Source organism: Saimiri boliviensis, chromosome 15, assembly GCF_048565385.1.
Source record: "Saimiri boliviensis isolate mSaiBol1 chromosome 15, mSaiBol1.pri, whole genome shotgun sequence".
NCBI classification, from domain to species: domain Eukaryota; kingdom Metazoa; phylum Chordata; class Mammalia; order Primates; family Cebidae; genus Saimiri; species Saimiri boliviensis.
Window position 1 is genome coordinate 55,768,767 of NC_133463.1, and position 23,205 is coordinate 55,791,971.

Below are 23,205 nucleotides of genomic sequence, written 5' to 3' on the forward strand. Positions count from 1 at the left end.
TTCCACATGTCTAACATGAACACGTGCCACAGTTTGCCTGGCTTAGTCCCACTGTACAATTTTATCTGGCATCCCTGTGGATGGTGACCCCTTTCTCTACGTTGAGAAAGTGCTGGGTTTGCACAATATAAGGTCAGATTTGGTCACATACATGCCCTAGCCTGAAGACATCAGCTCTCCATCTTCTGTTCCCTGTGTAGATGTGAAACCATTACTGACACAGAAGCTTGGGAGCAAAGCAGAGCCTTATTCATCTGTTCTAGAATCTAATCATGAGGCATTTTTCGTGACTTCTAGTCAGTTCTACTTTCTCAGCATAATTCTTCCTCTCTGCCACCCTTGCCATGGAGGCATTATGGAAGAGTGATTAAGACCAGATTCCAATCCCATTTCAACCACTGTTGTGACCATGCATGGGCAAGTTACCTAACCCCAGTTTCCTCACCTATAAATGAAGGGGGAAAAAACACACATGGAGAAATTTATGATGAACAAACACATCAAAATGACACATCATAGCATGACTTGATAAATACAGTACCAGTATCAGCTGCAGTTCAAACCCCACTGTGTTTCACTTAGAGTACTGCAGTTGCCTCCCACCAGTCAAAAAGTCTTTCTTCTAAATTCAGTACCTTCAAAACTAGACTCCACTCTACGATTCCATAATATCTGATTATTTCAGTGTCTTAAAATGATTCAGTAATGCTTCATAATCATTAAGACAAACTCTAAAACTCGTTGGGAGTGTGTAGTTCTTTCACACTCTATCCTTGCCTCCTGCAGCCCCTTCTCTCCCACCCCTGTCATGCTCCTTGCCTCAACAGTACAGAACAGCCTCCTAGTTTCCCAGCCCTTCTCTACAGTACAGTTTCCCAGCCCTTCCCTCAGGCTCCCATGGCTTTCCCTGGGCCGTTACCTTGATCAGGATGACCCAAACCCTCTTCTCCACCTGACTAGCTTAATTTTATCCTTCACACCTAACTTCAGGTTGAGCTCATCATCTTTCCTCTAAGCTCATCTCTAATCTCCTCCTCCCTCCACTCCTGTCATCAGCCTCTTTTCCAGGCTCCTGGGCATTCCTCAGATACCTCAATCAGAACAGTAATTAGGCTGTAATGTAATTAGCTGACCACATGTTCATCAACTCAAGGAGACTGTAGGAGTCCTAAGGCCAGCTGTTTCATCCTTCATTTTGTTTTATACCTAGCCCAACACAGAGTTGGGCACATAGTAACCGCTTGGTAATTACTGTGTTAAAAAAAAAAATGGTGTCAGGGGATAGCATCAAGGCTAATATCAGTTCAGCCATCACATCCCTACCTTTTAATCATCAGATAATTTACATCACTATAAATGTATATTTTTTCTAACTCTAAATACAATTTAAAATCAATATCTTAGGCTGGGCACAGTGGCTGTCACCTGTAATCCCAGCACTTTGGGAGGTCAGTGCAGGTGGATCACTTGTGGTAAGGAGTTTGAGACCAGCCTGGCCAACATTGAGAAACCCTGTCTCTACTAAAAATGCAAAAATTAGCCAGGTATGGTGGTGCTCACCTGTAATCCCAGCTACTTGGGAGGTTGAGGCAGGAGAACTGCTTGAACCCAGGAGGTGGAGGTTTCAGTGAGCTGAGATCACGCCACTGCACTGCAGCCTGGGTGACAGAGTGAGAATCTGTCTCAAAAAAATAAAGTAAAATAAATATCTTGTGTTTTAATGTTGGAGTCTCCTCTTTCTAGAGTCTGTGGGAAGTTAAATTACAGACTATAACATTTCTCTAAAAGCCACGTCCTAGGCTGTAGGACAACAGCAAAGACTGTACCCATCACTGCCTGATTGCCCAATTCAGAACCTGAGAGCAGAGTCTGAGAAAAATTGAACTAAATGCTGTTTTACTCACATTTGGTTTCAAACAGATAGCAGCGAATGTGTCTCTGTGTTTTTACCTGCAGAGGATATATTCCCTTGCAAGTCCTGTGGCATCTGGTATCGGAGTGAGCGGAATCTGCAAGCCCATTTGATGTACTACTGCAGTGGGAGGCAAAGAGAAGCTGCTCCAGTGTCAGAGGAAAATGAAGACAGTGCCCATCAGATTTCCAGCCTGTGCCCCTTCCCACAATGCACCAAGAGCTTTTCAAATGCTCGAGCTCTAGAAATGCACCTGAATTCACACAGTGGTAAATGCCCCTTTTGTTTCTTCTGTTGTTCCGGAAGACTCTATTATTTTGATAAATATATACATGCATTATATATGTACATCTGTATCTGTCTATCTGTATCTATCTATAACATCAAAATTGAACTTTCTGGGCTGACCAGTGTGATCTTAAGCCACTTACACGCAGCATATTTTACTCAAAGGACTGAATTCTTTTCTGACAAATTCAGTGCTCTGATCATAGGACTGAGGTTTTAGAAAGCATATTATTTTCAAAAGAAAGTCTCAATACTCTTTGAATATTGTCATGTATTGCTTTAGTGTCAAACAATCTTTGGAAACTGACCATAGTGTTTCCTATATGGTAGGGAAGAAATAAAAAGTATGTAATATAAGTGTTTGCTGAATTGAAAAAAAGCTACCATATTGATAGATCCAATTAAAATTATACTTCAGATATGTTTACTTTTAAATATGGATCTGTAAAATATTATTGACTTCCAAAATATGCATCAAAACAGCTTAGCTGGCTTTTATAACATAAAGCTACTTTTAGTACTATGTTTTAAAATTCCTTAAGAAAAAATAGGCTGTAAAACAAATAAGCTTTTTAAGGCCCTCTCTGAATACCAAGGTGGCAACTATTCCCATTTAATTTTGAATTGTGTGCCAGCTATTTTTAGTTTCATTTCATAGCATTCTAATTATCATATTTTAAAAAATGAATTTAATCAAATGTACAGAATTCTATTAACTTTAAATAATTTTAGGTACATTCTTGCATGGGACAAACTAGGGACTAAGAATAATAATTCTTTAGCACTTGTAATACGAACCTTGTAGGACACCTCTGGTTGACTTTCTCAGCTGTCTTTGCCTGGATGAGATAATTTTAAAATAGAAATACATGTTGAGTTTTAAAATACTGCTCTAACCTCCAGTGCTCTAGTACAAGCTTCTGTCTTTGAACCTTTTTGTAAAAGTAGGGATTTCCTTTCTACTCATCCTCTTTGCTCACCCTGCAAATGAGCTATCTTCATGTAGATGATGAAGCAGGGGAAGCAGAAACAGATTGGTTATCTCAGATGGTGAGTAAAGTGATATACAAAACAAATAGAACAGAATACAGGGGCCCTTTCAGCTAAATGGAAAAATAAGTATTGGATGAATTAAGGAAAAAAGGAGACAAGGATAGGAAGCCCCTTTTATGACTACAGGACTAGGTACCTCTGCCATGTTGTTGGCTTATAACTATAAAAGGCAGTTCTTATTTTAGTACAGAGTACAAAAAGCCTGATTTTACCATCTGCTGACCAATGGGAGCTAGACTCAACCTTAGTGATGCTGACCCACAACAGTCAATGGTGATATTCAAAATATTTAATCATGGACTAGAAAGAGGCAGTGATCAGTCAGCATGGATGCCAATCTGAAGTGACTACATTAGTGCACTGGCAGACTGTATTAGCCTATCAGCTAAATATCAGCCCTGGATAAACTATATTTAGTAAAACCAATGCATAAAATTTTAAATTTATATTAAATATAAATTAGGAAGTTATTACTTTACAAAATGGTTTCTATATGGCGTCTTTAGAATAGAACCTTTAGTGCATTGAGAGTTGTATTTGATTTGCATTGGTTTTCAACAGCAACCCTAATGAATGCTCACTTCTTTCTAATGCAGACCCTAATGTTATAGTAAGAAGGTTATTGGATTAATAATTATAAAATCCAAGGCTTAGGCAGGGCTTCATCACTTAATAGCTTCATTACCATAATCAATTTCCTTAGCCTCCTTCAGTGTGTTTTCTCATCTGTAAAATGGAGAGAGTGACACTTACTCCACGTTGATGCCATGATATTTGTGAAAGTACTTCGAAAACTATAAAGTGCTGTTACTGTTACCACACACAGTAAGAGATGTCACAAGAAGGCAGCTAATATCACAAATGAGATTCTGAAAGACTTCAATCCTATTGTGTTGCAAACATTAGGTCATTAGTTAAGGTCCCTATCATTCAAAAACCAACACATATGTTTCATTGTTCTTATTTTGTTTGTCTCTCTAGGGGTGAAAATGGAAGAATTCCTGCCCCCTGGGGCTAGTCTAAAATGCACCGTCTGTAGCTACACTGCTGATTCTGTGATCAACTTTCACCAACACCTGTTCTCCCATCTCACTCAAGCTGCCTTCCGATGTAATCACTGCCATTTCGGCTTCCAGACTCAGAGGGAGTTATTGCAGCACCAGGAGCTCCACGTCCCTAGTGGCAAACTTCCCAGAGAAAGTGACATGGAACACTCTCCAAGTGGAACCGAAGACAGCTTACAGCCAGCCACAGACTTGTTGACCAGAAGCGAACTTCCCCAGAGCCAAAAGGCCATGCAAACTAAAGATGCAAGCTCTGACACAGAGCTGGACAAGTGTGAGAAAAAGACTCAGCTCTTTCTCACGAACCAGAGACCAGAGATACAGCCTACAACAAATAAACAAAGCTTTTCTTACACAAAAATAAAATCTGAGCCCTCTAGCCCAAGACTTGCCTCGTCTCCAGTTCAGCCTAATATTGGTCCTTCTTTCCCTGTGGGTCCTTTCCTATCTCAGTTTTCTTTCCCCCAAGATATCACCATGGTCCCTCAAGCTTCAGAGATCTTAGCGAAGATGTCCGAACTGGTGCATCGGCGACTGAGGCATGGCAGCAGTAGCTACCCCCCTGTCATTTACAGCCCCTTGATGCCCAAGGGGGCTACTTGTTTTGAGTGTAACATAACATTCAATAATTTGGATAATTATCTAGTGCACAAAAAGCATTACTGCAGCAGCCGATGGCAGCAGATGGCCAAGTCCCCAGAGTTCCCTAGTGTGTCAGAAAAGATGCCTGAAGCTTTGAGTCCCAACACTGGCCAAACATCCATAAACCTTCTCAACCCAGCTGCTCATTCTGCTGATCCTGAGAATCCACTTCTTCAAACATCTTGCATCAATTCTTCCACTGTCTTAGATTTAATTGGGCCAAATGGGAAGGGCCATGACAAGGACTTTTCCACTCAAACTAAGAAGCTCTCTACTTCCAGTAGCAGTGATGACAAAATTAATGGAAAGCCGGTTGATGTGAAAAATCCCAGTGTCCCCTTAATGGATGGGGAAAGTGACCCAAATAAGACTACCTGTGAAGCTTGCAACATTACCTTCAGCCGGCATGAGACGTATATGGTCCACAAACAGTATTACTGTGCTACACGCCACGACCCTCCATTAAAGAGATCTGCTTCCAGCAAAGTGCCTGCCATGCAGAGAACCATGCGCACACGGAAGCGCAGAAAGATGTATGAGATGTGCCTACCTGAGCAGGAACAAAGGCCTCCACTGGTTCAGCAGAGATTTCTTGACGTAGCCAACCTCAACAATCCTTGTACCTCCACTCAAGAACCCACAGAAGGGCTAGGAGAGTGCTACCACCCAAGATGTGATATCTTTCCAGGAATTGTCTCCAAGCACTTGGAAACTTCTCTGACGATCAACAAGTGTGTTCCAGTTTCCAAATGTGACACTACTCATTCCAGTGTTTCCTGCCTAGAGATGGACGTACCCATAGATCTTAGCAAAAAGTGTTTATCTCAGTCTGAGCGGATGACCACGTCTCCCAAAAGGCTGCTGGACTATCATGAGTGCACTGTGTGCAAGATCAGTTTCAATAAAGTAGAAAACTATCTGGCCCACAAGCAGAATTTCTGCCCAGTTACTGCACATCAGCGTAATGACCTGGGTCAACTGGACGGCAAAGTGTTTCCGAATCCAGAAAGTGAACGAAACAGCCCTGATGTCAGCTATGAAAGAAGCATAATAAAATGTGAGAAAAATGGGAATCTGAAGCAGGCTTCCCCCAATGGAAACTTATTTTCATCCCACTTAGCAACGCTGCAAGGCCTGAAGGCCTTTAGCGAAGCCGCTCAGCTCATTGCTACAAAAGAAGAAAACAGACATTTGTTTCTTCCACAATGCCTTTACCCTGGAGCAATAAAGAAAGCAAAGGGAGCCGACCAGCTTTCTCCATATTATGGAATAAAGCCAAGTGATTACATTTCTGGCTCTCTTGTCATCCATAACACTGACATTGAGCAAAGCACAAATGCAGAAAATGAATCTCCTAAAGGCCAGGCTTCCTCAAATGGGTGTGCTGCACTGAAGAAAGATTCTCTGCCATTGTTGCCCAAAAATAGAGGAATGGTAATAGTGAATGGTGGACTGAAACAAGATGAGAGACCCACTGCCAACCCACAGCAAGAGAACATTTCTCAGAATCCTCAGCATGAAGATGGCCACAAATCTCCTTCGTGGATCTCTGAGAATCCATTAGCTGCCAATGAGAATGTCTCACCAGGAATTCCCTCAGCAGACGAACAGTTGTCTAGTATAGCAAAAGGTGTGAATGGTTCCACCCAGGCTCCAACCAGTGGGAAGTATTGCCGGCTGTGTGATATCCAGTTCAACAACCTTTCAAACTTTATAACTCACAAGAAGTTTTATTGCTCATCACATGCAGCGGAACATGTCAAATGAACTAACTAAATAAACATCAGTCACCTTTGGTATCAGTGTTTAGTATGTTGTTCTAACCAGTCCAGAAAAAAAAAAAAAAAAAAAAGCTGTTTGAATTACATCTGGGCAATCAGGAGATAATTCATTATAGCTGAGTTGAAGACTTAAGGTGTAATTTCATTACAGTCCATTAGTAAAGTGTATTATTGGTGCCATTTTCAAAAAAAAATTAATTTATTTTACCAGCAGTATTCATAGCTGTGGTTATGTTATTTTTTATTTAAAAACTTTATATTAAAGTCATTTGTAATGTTATTGTATAGTTATTGTGTAGCACATATGGTTTGCACTGTATAGTAGCTTTTAAAGAAAATAGTCACAAACAATACAGAAAAGCATTTTAGAAATAGCTTCAAAAGCACTTGTGTATCTTGATTTTTTCTTATATGCTGTTGCAGATATATGTATATGCTAAAATATAACTTGCAAAAGATGTTCTAAATACACATGATATAAGTTCGCCTTAAGATTTCAATTCTTGGATAATCAGGCTCCGTTTGCACTTTATATTTTAGCAGATACAGTCTCTTAGTCACTAGGCTTTGCATTTGTATGTAGCTGTATGTTTCTGTCCATTTTCTTAATCCTGAACCTGTATGTTAAATGAAGATGGCAATTTTTTTCTTGTATAGTACTTGTATTTTCTTTCGCTGATGCAGCTCTGTCTCAATTTTTAAACCTTTGCTGTTAAATGCAATACTTTATAAAGAATGAACAAAATTACTGGAAGCAGTATTGTAAGTAATGAGGTAGTGTTAATCAGTTTTATCTTTTGAAAGGCACAGTCTAAATCGAAACCCTAAACTCAATGCTGCAAGTATGAATTTAATTCATATATAAGATCTATTTAAATATAAGAGTAGCAATACTGCACCTGGTGATCACAAAGATAATGTTCTACTTCTGATAGAAATAATTTCTCAACAAATGTTGTTACTATGCATGTATATGGATGGAATAAAATTCCAGATTGTTGGAGAAGTTTGGCATACTTTTTTTCCCTTTAAAATAGAAGAGAAACCCTGAATCTATTCTTTGTGATGAGAATAGTTGCAAAATGGCACTGAATAGCTGTATTAACACAATGACAAATCAGTAAAGAGAAAAGATTGTCCTTTACATATACCTAATTAATATAACTTGCTCTATTAAAATGAACTAGAGACTCCAGGCCATGAAACTAGAAAAGCTCTTCATTACAACTATGTGTAATTAGCAGAATTTCTCTGTCTGCCTTTCCCCACCATCACTGCAGCACAGATAAAGAGCAATTTTATGTGTGTCTACAAAACTTACAATTCATATGTACAAAAATAAACACAAATGTTGGTAAAATGCGCCCAAGATTCAGATGGGGTTTACCAGAGAGAGAGCATTGCATTTTGAGGAATGGTAACATGGAATGGTAAAGTGACTCTGATGGGTAAAGATGTGCAAATCTCATGCTCAGAATCTGTAAAAGACCCTTGATTTTATACATCTCATTTGTATGATCTAGGGGTTTGCATACTGAGGGGGAGTGAAGAGCAGAGAATGTGGGCCTTATGGGCCAGCCAGAGGCATTGAGAATGACTTGGCAGTCATGATGGTTTCCTGGGAAATCAGAAATCTCCTGACTTAGAAAGGCAACTACCCACTTGAGGCTAAAACACACTCTTTATAGATAGATTATGATGCTCTATCATTCATCCATGTTGGATCTGGTAACATAATGAACATAAATGTTGGCCTCAAGCATAACAAAGCATACAAATACCGGAAGCAGTATTTTAAGTAATACTGTGACAAAACATAAGATATAATACGTTGTCAAAAACGTTTCTCTAGTTGCTTGTTGAGAATAACTATTTTCAGATTTGAAATCATGGCCTGAATTGATGCTTACCATTTCAGTCAGTGATTAAACAGTGAGGTGAACAGAACTAATGTGCTTAATAGTGTGCAACAGGAATCTCTCAAAGTATCAGATCCTTGGGGATCAGTGGAGACATTCAGAAAGACCTATGTGGTACAGAGTTTGGAACTAGTAGGGCTGGCTATTCTTAAGAGAACTTTCTTCCCCAATCTCTTTTTCATCCTTTTTCCTCTTAAAGAAGAAATTAAAAGATAGCCAAATCAACATGTATTTATTAAGTGGCTTGCATCCACTATTTAGGGAATGAAGGCAAAGAAATGTAGCACATGACCATTTCCTCAAGGAGCTTATAATTTCATTCAATTTAGTGCTTTTCAACAATTCTCTTATTAGAATTGCCTAAGGAACATTTAAAAATGCCAACTATGTATATATTTTGTACATTGGGCCTTACCCTAGATCAATTAGAGAAACACTCAAGCGTGTGAACTCTGAGAATCTATATCTTATAAAACCTACCCAAGTGGTTCTAATATGCAAACAGTGTTGGGAAATATTAAATGGTAAATTAGAGAGTATGAAGGATAAGTGAATCTAAGTATAGTAAAAGAACCAAAAGATAAAAGGAAACAAATACGGGATGAAAGAGTTGGGACAGGCCGCACAAATAGGGTAAGTTCTGGAGAGGTGGGTACCATGGTGAGGAAGGCTACCTTCAGGCTACCGTGAGATGTTTGTACGCTGTATCCGAAGGGTGCTTATTTCAAGTATTGTTTGTAGAGTTTAAAGTACATTCTAATAGCTGTTCACAGAAAGAACAAAGTATAGGTGAAAACAGTGACATTTGGATCAGAACTAGGTCCTGGAGAGTGTAGAGGAAGAAAACAGTATTTCTACATGTGGCAATCACTGTATGTTACAGTATAAAAGTGGAATGCAACTGGCATGTGGGGTGAAAAGTGAGTAAAAAAAAAATTCAAAGAGAGTTTAGATTGGAAAGAAAAGCTGAACTGGGAGGATTGCTTGAGCCCAGGAGTTGGATGATCATGCCCATGAATAGTCTCTATACTCATGCCTGGGCCATGTAGCAAGACCCAATCTCTAAAAAAAAATAAATTTTAAAAAGAAAATAGAAGTATAAATAGGGATCTGGTATCACAAGTCCTTGAGAGGCAGATGAAGGTTTATGGGCTTGCCTTATACTTTGCCTCTTAAATGGAGTCATCAAATGAAGACTGTGTTTAGGAATGGTAGTAGAGTAAGTATGAGGTCTAGATGCTACACAGAAGCAGCTTAGTTAGAAGGTCATAGTGATGTTTTCAAATGCGGGGAAATGAGAGCCTGTACCAGGTGAATGGAGAAGCACAAGTGTGGATACAAGATTACATGATGAATTAATGAGTAACCAACGAGATGTGGTATAAGTTAGTGAAGATGAAATCAAACAAGAAGTCAAATGTCTTGAACCCACACTGATAAAATATGTGTCATGTCCAATAAACACTGAGGTGAAAATATTACCATCAGTTGAGTAATCTAGTTAAATGGTAGTTAAAAGAACAATGGTTTATATTGGTTCTTCAGATGGTATTTCAATCATCTATAGAATTCTAAAGCCTACTAAATCAGAATATCTTAGGATGGAACCTCCATTTCTAGTTTTTGTTTGTTTGTTTTTTAACAAAGCAGTCCTAGGGTATTCTGTGTTGTCCTCCTTTGACCACAATGGAGAACGACTGAATTAAATAGAGGGAGTGGGAAGCTGGCAGCAGAATTTAGTATATAATTGGTCTTTCAAGTGCTTCTTTCAAACAGGTAACACATTTGAGTGTTTCAAACTATTATAATTTAAAATAATTCAACATATATGTTTTAATATTTAAATTAGAATGGAAAATCAAGTTTTTTGTTTTTGTTTTTGTTTTTGTTTTTGTTTTGAGATGGAATTTCGCTCTTTTTACCCAGGCTGGAGTGCAATGGCGCGATCTCGGCTCACCACAACCTCTGCCTCCTGGGTTCAGGCAATTCTCCTGCCTCAGCCTCCTGAGTAGCTGGGATTACAGGCACGCGCCACCATGCCCAGCTAATTTTTTGTATTTTTAGTAGAGACGGGGTTTCACCTTGTTGACCAGGATGGTCTCGATCTCTCGACCTCATGATCCACCCGCCTCGGACTCCTAAAGTGCTGGGATTACAGGCATGAGCCACCGCGCCCGGCCGAAAATCAAGTTTTTATGCAATCTGTGAGTACTATTTGAAAATCTTTTAGCCAGTAAGAATGCTCTCATTTTCAGGCAAAACTAAGGGTCCAAAGTTATAAAAGTAAAAACTGCGAATCAGATACCTAGGTTTTGCCTTCTGATTACCTGCTGACATCATGTTCTTTTCTTCATTAAAACAGAAGGCAAAGACTAAGGCATGTTATGATATCAGTATTACCCAAATGTCTTGGTCTTTGATCTATAACTTGAAAAGAAAGGCAATGTTTTCCTTTAAATGACTAAATTTCAGTGACTTAAGCCCCTACCAGCTTATCTGCCAGAATGTGGACTAATAAGCTACTGAGATTTTCCCAGTGTGGCAATGCTTATGAGACTGCTCTTGGATGGGATGAGGGGGTCATCACCACCTTCTCCTGGTAAAGACCACTGCTTTCACACTCAGGTTTCAAGGAGACGCTGCTCTCTCTCTACCACATAATCACCAGCATCAGACATGCCTCACCTTTAATAACACAGTTCATCGATATTTCCTTAAAGTTCAGGAAAGACAGAAGAGAAAACCAATATACAGAATACCCCTCAAGTACTCCATTGACTCATATCTAACCCCCAGCTTTCTTAAAGGATGATCACCTAAGCTCTCTGCACCATAAGTGGATCCGTGCCTCTCGTGCTAAAGTGTCTTAAACAATTTCACACATGGACCCATAGAGAAGCAGGTTTTCGCTCAACCTAGTCACAAGTTCGCTTCTGGAGTACTCATTTTCTGCCTTAATACTGACCCCTTTAAAGTGCCCCATCTTATCCTTCCAGCCATACCACATTAGATTTCACAGGGCATCAGGACACTCAGGACAAGGTCTGCATATCTTAAAAACAGAGGCATCAGTAGTTAGTCTGATACTTTTACACAGAGAATTCACTGCCTTTGAGGCCTCTTATTTCTTTGAGAAAGTGCTTAAAGAAGAAAACATATAAAAAAGGCCAATGAGAAAAAGTTGACAGTACAGGCAAAGGGTAATTTAAATCCACACTTAGAAGGGAAACATTTCTCTAATGAAAACTATAAAAGCAAAAACAAAAAGAATTTCATAAGAAACCTTTTATATTAATTTATGGAATGGTTGAGGTTCTTGAAGTTGTCATATCTCAAACATTTTCATTCTGAAAAATGTCTATTTGTTCCTATCACCCAGTAATGTTAATAAATATAAGTTGACTGAAAATGGTGGTATTCCCATAACTAAAGATGGTCTTTCCCATCTTTATTGTCCCAATAAAGACAAACTCAATCTTTATTCTTAAAAGCCAAAATTGCCGGCCGGGCGCGGTGGCTCAGCCTGTAATTCCAGCACTTTGGGAGGCCGAGGCGGGTGGATCACAAGGTCGAGAGATCGAGACCATCCTGGTCAACATAGTGAAACCCCGTCTCTACTAAAAATACAAAAAAAAAAAAAAAAAAAAACTAGCTGGGCGTGGTGGCGCGTGCCTGTAACCCCAGCTACTTAGGAGGCTGAAGCAGGAGAATTGCCTGAGCCCAGGAGGCGGAAGTTGCGGTGAGCCGAGATTGTGCCATTGCACTCCAGCCTGGGTAACGAGAGCGAAACTCCGTCTCAAAAAAAAAAAAAAAAGAAAAAGAAAAAAAAAAAAAAAAAGCCAAAATTGCCTATAGCATTGTTTTTAAAGATTTTTCCCCCCAGTTACTAATTATCAAGGATTCAAATGATCTCAACTTGGGTTACCTTTTCACACAATAAGGGAAAGTATGAGTAGGAAATATTTTTAGTTGCACAGATGCAAGAAATAAGTAGCAATCTTCACAGTATTTCAGCTTTTAGCTTCAACCTTTTTCTCTAACATTAAACCTTTATAAGATTCATTTTGACAAGTATCAATGTTAAATTATTTACATTTAAGACTAAGAAATTATTTTATACTCACTTGTGCATAGAGCTGAGTTTAGTAATTTTCAGTGGGTTTGAAACAGTCCAGCTTCAAATTTCATGAGCTAATATAAGCCATTTCTGTATACTACTCCTGCTAGATTATCATAAAGTAGTAAACAAAGGACTGCATATCAAAGAGTGAAGTAAGTCACAAATTCAGTAACTAGTACCTGGCACAGATGCATTATAGTGACCCTTAATAAGCATTTCTGAATAGATTTATGAATGAATAATGGAGACAGAAAACAGCTGGTATATGAACATATAAGTGAATAATGCATGAAGGAATAAATGACTAGTTCAGTTAACCTGATCTAATTAACTAATTAATGAAAAGGGATAATTTGCCAGATAGTTTTCAAACTATTACTTTTTGATATGGAGATGCATGTTCATTATTTTACTACCATTGCAGGAAAATGAAACCACATTCATATATGAAAAGCTCCTTTCTTAGAAAGTCGGTATCTGGCATAGGTATGTCAAACAGAGAACTCTATGTAGGGAAATAGTTACAAAAGTGTTGGATAGCCTGGAGAAGTTGAAAGGAATTGGGAACCTCAGGAAGCCATCATCACTCTGAAGACTGGAGGGGCAAGAGGGAAAATGGTATTTCCAGGAATCAATGATTATCTACTGTTATTGGATCTACTGCACTATAGCTTTATAGGAAGCCAGGAGGCCAAGCTCCTGCTGATAGTGCAGAATCTCAAGAGTCCAAACTAACATCAATGTCACGGATAAAACCAGAGCCCCTGAAGGCCATGCCACGGAGACTGCTGGAGATGGGTGGCAGTTGCTCCTACTTCCAGGAGTGTACTAGCTGCATAGAAATCTGCAATTGTCCACTATTGCTGCTGCTGTCACAGAAGGTGCCATCCAAAGTAGAAAACAAGAGCTTCCTTCTTTCTGTCTTTCAATACCCAACCAATGTCTTCCATAGGCAAAAGTGAACCAGACATCACTTGGGAGGGGAGTCTGGAAAATGTGGCCTGAGCAAAGCAGGAATAGACAAAGAACTGGCATAGACCAGCCTTGAGAGCTGAGCTTGAAAGGTGCTTTGTTTTCTTATCACAACTTCTCATCTTCTACTTGTATCTTCCCTTCTAAGATGGAGCAGAACAACTCAACTCAATAACTAAAATTCTAGCCACTTTCACTCTCTCCCGTATATATAAATCTAACCCAAACATTCTCTGTAGATAGGGAGAAAGGAGCATATTACTTCTTTGTGAATGCTGTAATAACAAATTACCACAAATTTGGTGACTTAAAAAAAAAAACTGGAAAGGAGCATATTACTTCTTTGTGAATGCTGTAATAACAAATTACCACAAATTTGGTGACTTAAAAAAAAAACTGGAAAGGAGCATATTACTTCTTTGTGAATGCTGTAATAACAAATTACCACAAATTTGGTGACTTAAGAAAAAAAAAAAAAAAACTGTATTCTCTCACAGATATGAAGGCCAGAAGTCTGACATCAAGATATTGGCAGGGCTGTGCTTCCTTCAGTGTCTCTGGGAGATAACACTCTCTTGCCTTTTTCTAGCTTCTAGTGACAGCCAGCATTCCTTGTCTGTGGCTACAAGACTCCAGTCTTTAAGTCCACGGTTGTATTATCCCCTCTTCTTCTGTATGTCATTTTCTCCCGCCTCTTTTATAAGAATATCAATGATTGCCTTTAGGGTACACAAGGACGATCTTGGATAATCTCCCCATGTCAAGATAATAAATCACATCTGCAAAGATCTTTTTATCCTATAAGACAACATTTAGAAGTTCTAGAGATTAGGATCTGATATTTTTGGGGATCATTTTTCAGTCTCCTTTAGGGAAGTGTTGAAATACCCTGGCCAATAGGGAGGTAGAGGAGAGGAGACAGAGAGAAGGCGCAGGAGGAGGATACAGGAGCCATAATCTTTGAAAAAGGCTTATGGCTCCCAGCTAGATTCTACAAACTGTGGCAGCACAACAGAAATTAAGTTAATCCCAAACTGGTGAATCTCCTGGAACTTGACTGAGACACAAATGTTATTAACAAACATCAATAATAGTCCACAGAAAATAAAATATCTAAACCAACAGGTCTCAACCATCACTCAGGACCCAATCATGAGGCATAATTGAGTCTGATGACAGCTCTGCAGCAGGTGGTGTATCTATTTAGAACTTAATAAACCCTATTAATTCAGAGAATCATGAAAAATCAGACACAGGCTGGGAAAAAGTTTACTTTGGCACTATCTAGAAAAAAGAGTTTGCTCAGTATATTAATAGAGTAAACAGGATTGAAAGAAAATAAACTGTTTTCAAGAACCTTAGCTGCTCCATTTTGCATACAAATAATATATTAATTTCAAACAGTTTTTATCTACATATTAAAGAAGGATGTCAGAGCTTTTTGCTTGGCAACACTTCTTTGATCATTCATTCCATTTTCTATATATGATGTAATCTGGTTTCAGATGGTGTAAATGTATAAAATTCACTATGCCCAGAACTTTTTTCCCCTATTGGGGTTCATTGACCCTCAAGGAAAACAGTGAATCAAGTAAAATATAATCATTTTATATTCATAGAAAATACACAATGATAAAATAGTCTTTCTTTTAAAATTAGAAATAGGGGCATAAGAATTTACCAAAATTCAGTAAATGAAAAAAATATATACTCAATATCATAGCTAGTTTAAAGTAAGAGTCCCATGACAGAAAGACTAAGTGGTTCAGATGAACAAAGAATGAAGGCGATAAACATGGAAATCATAAGGAAAAAAGTCTTAAAAGGAACAGATAGAAAATTCAAGACAAAGACAGGAAGTAACAGAAAGATGTTCACATTAGAACACTCACAGCATGCCTATGTGAACACGCAGGCTTCCTTCTGCTACAATGTCAATCTGACCTTAGTCAAAACCAGTCCTATATACGCATCCCATTCCTTCTAACCAATTTGATGATATAGCACCTTCAATTCTTCCCTGACTTTCTTGGCACAAAAGCAACAGATGTATCTTTATCAATTGATGTAAGGACTTGAATAAAAAGCAACAATGCTCTGAATTGAAGTGTCAACCAGAAATGAAAGGGTTTTCTTTATATGTTCTGGATTCTAATCCTGGGAGGTGGCTAGAATTCCAATGATGCTCAGATTAAATTTCCTACTAGTCTAGTAGATGTAGACTTGGAGCATAGTCAATTTAATTTAGAGATCAAAAGAATGTGATATTACACATACACAGTTTTGAGCAGTAAGTGCTATACCTACTACGTTAGTCCTATAATTATTATTTTTTCAGTGAGCAAATTGAGGCTTAAAGCAGTTGAGTAAGTTCTCCAAATGGCAGAACCAGTGGAGCCAAGTCTTGGAACCTAGTTATTTGACTAGAAGCACTTGCTACCCTTTCCTCTATGGCCCTGGTTTTCACTGCCTCTACCTCAAGCCAGATCTCTTATCATCTTGTTGCAGTTCTGCCTGATGCCTGTTATACTCAGTTGCATAGAAATTTTCTCAGTTAGGAAACCCGTAAGCCACATTCTGTCCGGGAAAGTCCTAGCCTTCTTCAGAATTTGTCTTAAATTTTTCATAAGTATTTTTATCAAGAGTTGCCATCAGATCCAGTGTGAACTCACTATTAACGTGAACAGCATGGGGGAAATTGCCTCTTATGATGAAATTACCTCCACCTGGTCTCTCCCTTGACACATGGCAATTGTGGGGATTACAGCGATTATAATCCAAGATGAGATTTTGGTGGAAACATAAAGCCTAACCCATGTCACATACAATGTCACATTTAATAAAAAATTAAGAACTGAAATGTGTACTTTTCAAGAAAGTTAAATAATGAATGTGTAACTTAAATTATTTTATTGACACCTATCATTCACCAAGCAAGTAATAGAGATAAATTAACCAAAGTCAGGTCACATAAATTTGTTCAAGAATGTTTGGCATCTACTTCAAATTTAGTCATTATTTAGCTAATTGGGCCTAAAGATTGTGATTCAATATGTGCAACTGGAAAGGTGTCCATGTATTACTATGGAAAGCGTGACTTTTCACTTAGATTAAATGACTAATCTATATAACTTCACTATTGGAATTGCTATATAGCACATACATAATTCAGAATTTTTCAAAATAAGCTATTTATTTCAATTATTAATTTTAAGACATTTGTGTCATGTATGCATACACATACACATAGAATTTTTTTTTTTTTTTTTTTTTTTTTTTTTTGAGATGGAGTCTCACTCTTGTAGCCCAGGTTGGAGTGCAATGGCACAATCTCAGCCTACTGCAACCTCCTCCTTCTGGACTCTATTGATTCTCCTGCCTCAGCCTCTCAAGCATCTGAGATTACAGGCACCCAGCACTATGCTTAGCTAATTTTTGTAGTTTTAGTAGAGACAGGGTTTCACTGTGTTGGCCAGACTGATTTTGAGCTCTTACCTCCAGTGATCTGCCCACCTCGGCCTCCCAAAGGGCTGGGATTACAGGCATGAGCCACCACACCCAGCCCACATAGAATTATTTACTGAACAAAATGCTTGTGATAAAGCGATGTTGACTGTGAAATAATTATTGTACTGTAATACTCACTTTTTCTGCTTTTTCCACCAACAGATTTTAGAAATGTTTGAATTATTAATACTTATATGCATGTCTTATAAGGGCATTGAACTTTTTTTACCATGTCCTCTGAATTTTGGGTACATTTAATTCAAAATCACTTATAAATTTTAGTTAACATATTCAAGAAATAAAATACTAAATGGTTTCAAAGAAGTAAACAGTCATAAAACTTAACACTAAATTAGGAAATTCCCTATCACTAAAATAGGAAATCTAAACTTATTAAAAATTGTCTAAGATTTAGTTTTTTCATTTTGTTAATGCATTTTACATTAATTTGGAGGAAAGCTCTTTTGTTGAAGTTTCTATTTGTAATTTGATAAGTTTATTTTTTATTGCAATGAAATGAAAAAGTTTTTAATCTTACATTTTGTAAGAAAGTAATAGAGATGATTATTTGATAAATTTAAAAAATATATTTTACAAAAGAAGGCACTTGTGATTCAACATGTGCAGCAACAAAAAAAATAGTCCTTCTAAGAATATGTGAACTGAAACATTTGCACATTTCAATAAAAAAAAAAACAGAAAAATGAAAGTATCTCTCATTTAGCAAGTTGTCTCTGAGAGTATACTTACATACTAAAAATAAATCTACTGCTTATGCATATATTTGTATTTACATTATAAGTGAGATCTTATATTCATTGTTTCTTTCTTTCTTTCTTGAGACAGTCTTGGTGTGTCACCCAGGCTAGCGGGCAGTGCAGTGGCAAGATTTTGGCTCACCTCAACCTCCGTCTCCTGGGTTCAAGTAAGTCTTCTGCCTCAGCCTCCTGAGTAGCTAGAATTACAAGCATGTGCCAACATGCCAAGCTAATTTTTTGTATTTTTATTATTATTATTATTTATTTTTTATTGTATTTGGGCTCTGGGGTACATGTGCACATCCTGCCTCCTGCAGGATTCTTGCGTAGGTACATACATGCCATGGTGGTTTAGTCTCCATCCCCACAACCCCCGTCGCCTGTCAGGCATTTCTCCCAGTGTTATCCCTCCCCATCCTCCCTGTGCCCACCCCCGCGCTGCCCTTCCCCTCCCCTCCCCTCTCGCCTCCCACCTAGCCCTGTGAGTGTTGTTCCCTTCCCTGTGCCCAAGTGTTCTCATTGTTCATCACCCGCCTATGAGTGAAAATGTGTTTTAGTAGAGATGGGTTTTCTTCGTGTTAGCCAGGATGGTCTCAATCTCCTGACCTTGTGATCTGCCTGCCTTGGCCTCCTAAAGTGCTGGGATTACAGGCATGAGTCACTGCACCTGGCCTATTTTGTTTTTTAAATTTTATTCTGAAATAGATTTACAGAAGAGCTACAAAAATAGTACAGAGTTCTCATGCACTTTTACCCCATGTCCCTTAATACTTCCTATAACCATGGTACATTTTTAAAAACTTACATTGGAACAATATTATTAACTAAACTGTATTCCAATTTCATGGTTTTTTCCACTGTCTTTTTTCTATTTCAGTAACCAATCCAGGATACTATGTGGCATTTAGCCATAATGCCTCCTTAGTCTCTTTCAACGTATGCCTGTACTTTACTTTTTATGAACTTAACGCCAGATATTTTGTAGAATATTCATTAATGTGAGGTTGTCTGATTTTTTTTTCTTATAGTTGGCCTACAGTTAGAGACTTGGGGGAACAGCACAGAGGTGAAATTCTTCTCACTACATTTTATCAGGGAATAGATACATGAAAACAACATAATTTATTACTGGTGATATTCACCTTGGTCACTTAATTAAGTTGGTATCTGTCAGGTTGTCTACTATAAAATTATCATTTTTTCTCTTTTCTATATTCATTAGAAGGAAGTCACTAAACCTGGCCAACTTTCAAGGAATGGGGAGTTAAGTTCCACTTCCTCGAGGGAAGGGAATCAAAAATTTCATGGACCTGTCTTAAAATCATTATAGTAATTAATAAATATTTGCGGGAAGATTTTTTTTTTTAACTTTAAAAAACCTTTTGGTGGATACATAGTACACATACATATTTATGGAGTACATAAGATATTTTGATACAGGCATGTAATGTGAAATGAACACAACATGAAGAATGGGCTGTCCATTCCCTGAAGCAATTTTTCTTTTATTTACAAAGAATCCAATTACTTTAAATTATTTAAAAATGTGCAATTAAATTCCTGTTGACTATGGTCACCTTGCTGTGCTATCAAATAGTATTTTTTGTGTGTGTTTTTATGTTTTCTGTTTTGTAGACGGTGTCTCACTCTGTTGCCCAAGCTGGAGTGCAGTGGTGTGATCATGGCTCACTGCAGCCTCAACCTCCCGAGTTCAAGCAATCTTCCCACCTCAGCCTTCTGAGTAGCTGGGACTATAAATGCATGCCAACATGCCCAGCTAATTTTTGTATTTTTTGTAGAGATGAGGTTTCACCATGTTGCCCAGGCTGGTCTTAAACTCCTGGGCTCAAGCAATATAGCCTCCTCAGCCTCCCAAAAGTGCTGGGATTACAAGAATGAGTTACCGTGCCCAGCCTCAAATAGTATGTCTTACTCATTCTTTCTAACTACTTTTTGTACCCATAAAGCATCCCCCTCCACTAACCTTCTCAGCCTCTGGTAACCATCCTTCCAATCTCTATGTCTATGAGTTCAATTGTTTTGATTTTTAGATCCTGCAAATAAGTGAGAATAAAGATATTTTTATTTCTGTGCCTAGCTTATTTCACTTAATACAATGATCTCCAGTTCAAAATACTGATTTCTTTCCTATGGGTCATATACCAATTCCCCAGTAGGACTGTAAGATTGTATGGTAGCTCTACTTTTTAGTTTTTTGAGAAACCTTCATACTGTTCTCCACAGTGGTTGCACTAATTTACATTCCCACCAACAGTGTACAAGGGTTCCCTTTTCTCTAAATCCTCACCAGCATTTGTTATTGCCTGTCTTTTGGATATAAACCATTTTAACAGGGATGAAATTATATCTCCTTGTAGTTTTTTATTTGCATTTCTCTAATGATCAATGATGTTGAGCACCTTTTCACATGCCTGTTTGCCATTTGTATGTCTTCTTTGGAGAAATGTTTATTCAAATATTTTGCCTGTCTTCCTTTAGGTGATTTTCTCTGGTGATATAATTTAGCTTTTTGCTTTTTATTTTTTGTGTATTGTCTATTTTTTGCTTGATGTTACCACAAGGCTTGCAAATACTATTTTATAACCCATTATATTTACCTGATAACACTATTTAAACAATAAGCAAAAAGAAAACTTTTAAAAATCTATGCCTTAACTTCATCCCCTACTTTTTAACTTTTTGTTGTTCCCATTTATATCTTTTTGTATTATATTTTAAAACGTTGTTGATTGCTATTTTTGATTGGTTCATTGTTTAGTCATTCTATTTAGGATAAGAGTAGTTTATACACAACAGTACATCTTTCAAAAACATGCAATTATAATTATTTTAGCATTCCTTTCACCCTTAAATGTCTTAATCCGGATAATAAACTACAAAGTGACCCTAAATGTGTTAATCTGAGCTCAGTAGGCTCTTTGAATACTGTTATTTAGATCATAGCCTCTTAAGCCACAATGTTCCTACAAATCACTTGAGGATATTGTTAAACTGAAGACTGATTCAGTAGGAGTGGGTAGGGACCTGAGTGCCTGCATTTTTATGTAGCTCCCAGGTGATGCCAATACTGCAGGTAGACAGATCACACTTTGAGTATAAGGCTGAAGACTACATAGTTGTCATTGCATCAGCTTTCCACGCAGTTGTTCTGTGTCCTCAATCCTACAGTGCTGCATCCTTACTTTATTCCACAGCCCTAATGCCTCATTTCAAAACCCATCTCTACTGAACTCAGTAACCTTTAAAGTTCCATTGAAGTTTGTAGCTCTTTTTTTGCATTTCTACACCTATTTCAGTTTAGAAGCTTTGTCAGTCATACATACATACAAGGTAAATTTATATCAATTTGTGAATTAGATTAGCTGTGTTTGACAAGTGGGAATTGGAAAATGTCCTTTTCCACCTTTTTTCATTCTTTAGTAGTCCAGTGAATAGAGCAGACCTTAGAAGATATTATTTGCCAGACTACATTCAGGTCTCACTTATACACAACAGCTACCTCACTGTGAACTTTCTCATTTTCAGTTTTGTATTAATTTTAATAATTTTTTTAACCCAAGGAAAATACTTGTGAAGTCTATTACAAGATTGGTGGATTCACACTGTGATCAGAGACAGATGCTTAAGGGAATAGTGGAGCCATTCTGTGATTTATGACCATTCCTAGTGGGGGGTAGGGTGGGAGTGTGGGGAGAGAGAGTGAGAGCAGGGAAGGAATAGAATAAATATGTAAAGAGTATTGCAGTCTGGTGGCCATCTGTGCTAACTGCATGCTGCAAATCTCAAACAGAAATAGACAGAATATCAGCAAATGTTATTAGTTGGTTATAATTTTGTGCTCTTCAAAATGATTCATGTTATATCCATTCATTCATTTACCCATCCTTTATGATTGCATATAGTTCTGAGTTCTTACTCTCACATAGCCTTATCATGAGCACTGGGGACAACATGTTAAGAGATAGTCTCTGTCTTAAATTGGCTTTGGGTAGAGAAGTGTGGAATGAAAAGCAAACAGATGAATACAAAACGTTATGATAGATGCTACATTGTGGCACAGAGTACTGGAGGCACATAAGAAAGCACCTTATCAGTCTCGGTGATCCTGGAAGTTTCCTACAGGCAAGAGGCTCTAATTTGAGGTGTAATACATGCATTGGAGTAATTCAGGTAAAGAAAGGCAAGGACAAAGGGCAAAGAGGAGGCAGCAGGTGGAAATGTGGTTATTTTTAGAACATTCTAAGAAAAGAGATTACCACGTGCAAAATCCAAATGTTGAGAATACAACTACTTCAAATTTTTTCTTCTCCTGGACTCCCCATTTTAGTAATGTCAGCACCACCCACTTGGTTACCCTGTCCACAAATTAGGAGTAACCCTTGCCTTCTCCTACTCAACTCATTCTGCCGTTTCCCATTTAAACAATACTTAGTCTTGTCAATTCTTCCTTCTAGCTATATCTTAAATGCATTTTCTAGTCTCCATTCGTGAGGTCACTGAAATATTACATTGTCCAAGGTTATGAACAATCATCTCTTACCTAGATTACTACAAGGGTCTCCAAAATGATATTCTTAATTCCAGCTTTAAAATTCTTTCAAGTTGAAAAACTTTTATTTTCACTGTAGTAATCTTTCCAAAGATAAAGCATAACTACCGTCACTCCATTCTTAAATCCTCCAATAGTACCCCATTGCCTTCAGTCCAAATTCCTTAACATGGTTAACAAGGCCTTACATCATTGGGCTCCTGCTTACATCCCCACCTTGCTGATCCAATACTTGACACATTTCATGTACAGTATGTTTTTTGGTCACCTAGATATGGTAGTTACTATACAAGGCACTCTAAATAAAATGATGAAAAAGATAAACAGTTTTGCTTATATTCTATCAAAGGAGACTTCTAAACAAATCAGCAAGTTATTAGCAACTGTTGTGAGAACTCTTTTTCATCATCACTTTTATGATGTGAATACCTTAGATATTCTAAACAATTTGGCAATTTTTAGGAGGCTTCACCCATTTTGGAGTAGAAATTTTTCCAGATATTCATTTTTAAAGAAGACTATTATTTTAATAAAAGACATTGCCAATCTATTAGTTACATTAGCGCTAGCTATTTTAACAGATGAAGCATAAATTTCAGTAGTTTAAGACAGTGAAATT

The 23,205-nt window shown here is 37.8% G+C and overlaps 1 protein-coding gene across 4 annotated transcripts in view; it reads left to right on the forward strand.

Annotated features, from left to right (window-relative positions):
* The window catches only part of ZFPM2 (zinc finger protein, FOG family member 2), a 477,627-nt gene extending 467,733 nt beyond the window's left edge, over window positions 1-9,894 (forward strand). For all 4 annotated transcript variants that reach the window (XM_003938599.4, XM_010349282.3, XM_010349281.3 and 1 more), the window contains 2 exons: window positions 1,957-2,181; window positions 4,235-9,894. In XM_003938599.4, the coding sequence (XP_003938648.2) occupies window positions 1,957-2,181; window positions 4,235-6,726 (2,717 nt within the window). In that variant the 3' untranslated portion in view covers window positions 6,727-9,894. The remainder of the gene's footprint in view (window positions 1-1,956; window positions 2,182-4,234) is intronic.
* Window positions 9,895-23,205: the final 13,311 nt, after the last annotated feature.